The 6576-nt window shown below is 35.0% G+C and overlaps 1 protein-coding gene across 2 annotated transcripts; it reads right to left on the bottom strand.

Moving 5' to 3' along the window:
* Positions 1-1157: 1157 nt before the first annotated feature.
* Positions 1158-3643, bottom strand: LOC101301301. Of its 2 annotated transcripts, none has more exons than XR_184787.1 (6): positions 3492-3643; positions 3239-3390; positions 2963-3025; positions 2373-2433; positions 2088-2182; positions 1158-1944 (listed from the first exon to the last, which is right to left on the bottom strand). XR_184787.1 is itself a non-coding variant. In XM_004300640.1 (6 exons), the coding sequence occupies exons 2-6, from the start codon at positions 3250-3252 to the stop codon at positions 1868-1870; spliced, it is 303 nt and encodes a 100-aa protein (XP_004300688.1). In that variant the 5' UTR covers positions 3253-3390; positions 3492-3643; the 3' UTR covers positions 1158-1867. The 2 variants fall into 2 exon arrangements, 1 of the variants encoding a protein (XP_004300688.1); XM_004300640.1 differs by having other exon boundaries at positions 1158-1933; positions 2369-2433.
* Positions 3644-6576: the final 2933 nt, after the last annotated feature.

Raw genomic sequence — 6576 nt, 5'->3', positions numbered from 1 at the left:
CTTGAGCGACGACTTGTTTTCATCGCTGAAGTTGTTCAGCGACATATATTATTCTGTCGTTTTACTGTTAAACGACGAAACTTTTTAGGTTAGCGACGAGTTTGTTTTCGTCGCTAGATTTAATGCGACGAAATAATTACCTTCAGCGACGAATTGTTTTCATCACTTAAGTTGTTTAGCGACGTATGTTATTCTATCATTTTACTGTTAAGCGACGAAACTGTTTAGTTTAGCGACGAGTTGCTATACCCTTATGCGACAGAACACTTTTTGACGTGTAATTTTTACCCTTAAGAAACAGAAATAAGCATCTTAGGAGACAAAATTTTCATTGCTTAGGTTTTAGTTTTTTTGAAAAAAAAATTTATTTTATTATTAAGAGATATAATAACTCAAAAATATATTACTGTAAGTAAATAATTAATTACTGTAAAACCAAAATAAATTAACCGAAATATTTATATTACTAATAAAGTTATCGTACCGACCAAAACAAATAATAGCTAGTATTGTTTGTACAATTATTTAAACTAGAAAAATCTACCGATTTCCTAAACTAATCGGAGAAATGTCAAGGCCCCTATCATCATCGTCGTCCCAAGGTTGTTGGCTTGGGACCGAGGGTGATCACATTACTACAACAAATCTCAGCATTTGTGACCAGCAAAGTGGTCACAAAAACTAGCAATTTTGGCCATTAAATGTGTTTAGTGACCAAAAAAAGGTGGTCACTAAGTGGTCACTATAGGCTCGTCACTAATTCTCAACAATGACCAGTTACAAGACTTGGTCATTAAAAGATTTTATTTTAGTGACCACCATAATCTGGACACTAATAGAGATAGCAATAGTGACCACATAATTGATCACTAAAGGGGTCAGATGTATGTCACTGAAAGTGATTTGGTCACTAAACCTCAAAGACATGCACATATTAGTGACCATATCGACAGGCCACTAAAGAATTGACCATTAAAAAAAAAAAATCTGCAAATGACAGTAGCCTTTCCTTTTTAATTTTGGTCTCCATTCATTCTAAAAAAATTCTTGGTCTCCTTTACACATGATGACATGAACATATGTAAATAATGATGAATACTCGATCATTAAAACTGTGAAATACAAATTAATTAACAGCCTACAACCCTAAAAGAAGCCATCTGTGCAAGACTCTTAATTATATGAATGCACTACAACCTTACGAATTTTCACCATTTTGCAACAAAAAAAAAAAACATAAAAAGATTTGAGTCAGTTACAAGGAGAACGTAGAAAAGATGCAATAATGAAAAATGGGTAATATATATAATCATTGCTGTACTCAGATAGTTTATACATGAATAACCATATGACTATTTTCTTCTCAGAAATTTCATTATACAAAGAGGCAACATAAATTTCTGCAAACAAGGGGCAGCGGGATTTGAAAAGCAAAAAACACTTGCACAACTACAACACAAACTAAATTCAGATATTGACAATCATTTCTCCATTTGTTATAAGTAATCTTATTACAAGGACCTGTATATACTTCATGTAAACATAAAAGGCAAAGGGGTTATAAAAAGCAAAAACAAGTGAGCTACAGAAAAATCTAGATTTGGAGATTGGTCAAAGGTTGTTATTAATAGCAATGCTGATTCAGAACAAAAAAATTTGCAAAGCTTCAAAGGTTCACTGTTCCCTACACTATCATAGTATCCAATAGCCATGCAAATCAAAATCAACAAAACCATCCGAAGAAAAAGAATATCAGAAATAACAATCACTTCAGATAGTATGCACGTATTTGATTTACAAATAAGCAACAAGTATGGAAAAGAGGACGTAATACATAAATGTGATGCTTGGCTGTAAATTCAGGTACTTACTTGAGGATACAACCAACACAAAGAGTACCAATCTCTCGGAAGTAGAACCCGCTAGCATCAACCTGTTTGAAATCTGTGAAGTGAGAAACCAATGTAAAATGATATATTCAGTACTTCAGTCGATTCACCAACTACTTATGATACAGAAAATTCAATTTTGTAGTTCCTTTTTAACAAAGCAGATTAATAGGAAAAATATACAAAAGATTTTATCACCTCTTTGCTAATAACTGGACCAACGTATGCACGCACTAGGATCTGTTCCCACATTGACTTTTGGGGCTTTGGCACGTTCAGCTTGTTTACGCCCCCTAAGAAAACAAATAGATGACCCAACTTGATTATAACTAGATTCCACTGATTCAATAGTATATGGCTGAATTCAGTAAAGTTATCAATTGATTGTAACTTGATTGTAACTATGTTAAGGTGAATTTAAGATCATTGTTACGTACAATTGATATTCAATAATCATAGGCATTGGAGCGAAACTTAACTTACTGTACTCGAGCCAACAAGTAAAAAAGCCTTAGTCATCATCGCATATGTAATTAACAATGTCCTGCTCAGATTGATTTGGCAAGAAAATGTCATTGATAATTTCATTGAATATATAACAAATCTATAACTTCATAACTTCATTATACATATAGAGTTGGTGTTTAAATTATAAGACTCTGACAAGGGGAAGGGTTTGAGAGTGTTTGGCTTTAACCAGTGTTTTGATATATGGAAACTTCTGTATACATGACTGTCTATGTACAACATTGATTCGTGTAGATAATAAGAAAAGCAATTGAAGAGTGGATATCACTTGTTAATATAAGCTTTGCTTCAAGCTAGAATATCCTAGCCAGACAAGGACAGTAGATCAGTTGGCAAGAACACAAATATCATGTTCACGTATAAAAGTTAACATGCAATTGCAATTGCAATTGGCAATTCTAATAATGAAAAAAAAAAAAAAAATCCTAGTCTTGAAAAGCTGGTCCATGCTCAAACTACTGCAAATTTATTTTGAAAAAGCAGACATAAAAAATTAAAAATTAAACTGAGAACAAGCACGTGTGAGGGATCAAGACAAGAGTCACCTGGATTTTTTCACATGGCTTAAGAACAAATGTATTGCCACATGTAACTGCAACTGAGAACATCTGCAAAATCGTGGAAATATTACTTGGGAGGAATCTCATGTCATAACTTTCACAAAATACACAAGTAAGAGTGTTAACTAGACTTGTATGATTAAAAATGAAAACTTACTATGTGTACGTAAACAGACGTAAGTCCCTTAACTCATCATAGACTATAGAGGAGACAAAAAACAAACAACCAATAAAAAGAACCGAGCTATATTGCAGCCATACCTATAAGGAATCATAGATGGAATGTTGAAGGGGGAAATCCGAACACGAACACCAAGGGGTTCCTGATGTAGTACGTATCAATGTCATAAGCGCATTGGGAACAAACTCCCCCATATGTAGAGTTGCCATCCAACAACCACGTTCAACCACCTCTAAAGAAGAAAAGAACGGCATGTGACCCAATTTTTGGTTACATTAATCATAACAGAATAACAAAAACCACATTAATGCATGTGCAAAAACTGACTTATACCACGGAGCACATCACTACACTCAGCACCCTTCAATGTCTTACCCTGCTCTATGGTGATATTCATGGCAAGTTTATCCTGAAAATTTGTATCAGACATTGAGATTCATAAGCTCATATACCATGATAGAATGATGTGAAACTCTACACCCATGCCAGTTGCAATTATAGGCAGTATTCCAACTAGAGAGTCAAATGCATTAATCTTTCATAGCCAAAACGATAAATAATACTTGCACCAAAGAAAACAATACTGAAATTGATCTGTAATGGACAGTTAACTCCATCATCTCTTCTCTGTTATCAACTATTGTAGTCGATCCAAAAAACAGATATGATGCAACTGCCACAAGAAAATAAGAAGTTTTAATTGGTTGATAGAAATCCTACCCAAACGACTTAATGCCAAAATCCAATTGCTAGAACCCTTGATTGATGGATCGAAAGGTCTACACTAGAGTCCTATTTACCCAGTTTTTTCCAACTTTAGTTAGTCTTGGAATCGCTCTCAAAAAACAATATGTTTATCTAATAACGACATCAAACCTAATTAAAAATCAAGCTAATCAGCCTAATCCTAATCAAAATTGAACAATAACAATAGCAGCATCTCAATTAATGAACAAATTTACATAATAAGTAGAGAAAAAATAACCCCTGGAAGAAAACGGAGGAAGGTCTGTTACTCACGGCGAAGCTGACCCCTTGAAATTTTGTCGCCCATGCTGATTTGAAAGATTGGTGAATCAAACCTCAAGAAAAATTAGGGTTGTGCTTAAGCCTTGCGAGAGAGAGAGTGTCGGAGAGAGACGATAGCAGAAAGATCCAACGATTAAAATATCGTTATTGGTGTATATATCGGTCCTTTAAAAAAATGAGATTTTGGATATATCAGAAAAACCCAGGAAAAAATATTAGGATTTTAGGAAGAAATTTTTTTTTCTGAAATATTTAATTTATTTAATTTACATATAAATAGTACAATACTCAGACCAAGACACATGACTCATATAGTATGAATTATAGTGTTGAATATAATAATCATATATGTATTTGGAGCAGCCGACTATTTCCCCTATAAGTGGATAGTAAGGATGAACCCAACTGGATAACTGATCACTGACTTCCGCGCATTGATTATAACCATAAACATTATAGCTATATTGATTGTTGCCTTCTTAGGATTCATTTGAGGTTCCAGTTTTACTATATAAACTGATAGAATCAAAACTTAGCGCAACTGAAACAACATCTTGATCATCATTTGGACCTCTAGTCCTCCTCCCATACATGGTATCCTCTTGCGCTCCATACCTAGTACTTCTATAGCCATGATCATGGGAGGGATGATCGTAGTTTTTTTCAGATGAAAAATTGTTCAATCCACCAACTATAGAAGATTGTCCATATACAAACTCGGTATTTCCACCACCTTTTCCGCTTCAACAGTCTTCATCATCATCTGAACTATCCCGAATTGCTGTGCCGCCTCATGCATCATCATTGTCTAAATTATTTTCTGGGTTTCCAACAACTTCTTCAGATAATACCCTTTGTACGTTGATTCCATTGGCAGTTGCAATTTCAACCACTTCAGGAGGTGGATTGTCATCATCATCATCGAGGTGAGTAGGCATAATCCAAGCTTAAAGTGGATCAATTGTCAAGACCCACCCCAAATTTTACCCTAAAACCTGGAGTAAGTCCTGCGGGGACCACTTCGAAGGAAAATTTACTGAAAAATTAGGCATAACCTCCCTTGAAAATAGACAACCTTATCTTGAAAAATTCAGATAATTCCTATACCAACACATCCAACCTCAACACCTGGAGCTACCCGCTCCCCCACAACACATCCACCACACACAAAAAAATAATATCATCTTCTAATCCAACACATAAATATCCAATTTATATCATACACCATCTTTTGGATAGATCCCAAATTAATAAACAAAGACTTACCACACAACCGAACTATTATACAAATAATCTCAAGGTAATCAAAGCTACTAAACAGTAGCGGAAGCAAGAAAATATGGTAGTAGGTTAACATGTAACCTACTGATGAAAGGTGGAAGAGATGTGGGTGACTATGCCTCGCCTCTAACTAGTGCCAACCCGAACTCTGCAGACTGGGCATTTTAAAACGAAGGGCCCAGAGGAAAACATTTGAAACCGTTAGAGTGAGTGGACAAAAATAAATTAATAAATAAAATATTTATGCATTCCCATTTTAATTTCCAAAGAAATTATGCTGCATGCGACCGTCAAAAACGCTCAACACAAAAACTGGCAATTTCATGACTAGCTCCGGCTAGTCTCTATAACTCAATAAAATGGAGCCTCTCGGGCTCAACTATATATATATAAACATATATGCGTATGTATTTACACCCGTCAGACTTCTTGTATGAATCCTAGAAACAAATTAGAAAAATAGAAATTCATACAAGGCTACGACGCTTACGTCTAACGCTCACGTCGCGCCATAATGAAATTTTTCCTCATTATGACCAAAGCGGACGGGTGTATATATACGTGTGGACTCCCTATATGAAAACCTAAATAAACCAGATAAGAAAGTAGTTTTCATATAGGGCTATGACGCTTGTGTCTAACACTCACGTCACGTCATAATGGAATTTTACCTCATTATGACAGACCAAGCACGTATGGCTAGCTAGCATTTATATACATACTATACTAAAAAACATCCAATATACATATCCACCGAAAATCTCATTTTCGGTAACTCTCCAAAGGAAGAAAATTGTCAAATATCTGAGAAAACAATAAATCTCAACAAAAGAATAAATGATCAACAACATAATACATCGCATGCTCTTATATTAAAAACAAAGTCCACTCACAAATTAGGCCTAAGCCTGATGTCGCTCCGAGGCTTTTTCTGCTCGGGCCTCCTCTTGTCCTGTTCCAAATATATAATTAATTTCCCACTAAAAATCCAATATTTACAAAATAGGCAAAATTAACCGAGAGCCATAAACACACTCATCAATGCCTAACTTCGATACGGTCAACACCTCAACACTTAAACCAGCAGCCTTAACTACACCCTTCCACA

Source organism: Fragaria vesca, linkage group LG5 (genome assembly GCF_000184155.1).
Source record: "Fragaria vesca subsp. vesca linkage group LG5, FraVesHawaii_1.0, whole genome shotgun sequence".
NCBI lineage: Eukaryota > Viridiplantae > Streptophyta > Magnoliopsida > Rosales > Rosaceae > Fragaria > Fragaria vesca.
The sequence above is the reverse complement of the archived record's forward strand: the minus strand, read 5'-3'. Positions and strand labels throughout refer to the sequence as shown.

Excerpts from the sequence above, each read along its gene's own strand:
- LOC101301301 (XM_004300640.1), bottom strand. Across the intron at positions 2,434-2,962 it reads AGCCATGTGAAAAAATCCAG|GACATTGTTAATTACATATG; the intron begins GTGACTCTTGTC and ends CAATCTGAGCAG. Across the intron at positions 2,183-2,368 it reads TGTTGGCTCGAGTACAGTAA|GGGGCGTAAACAAGCTGAAC; the intron begins GTTAAGTTTCGC and ends TTGTTTTCTTAG.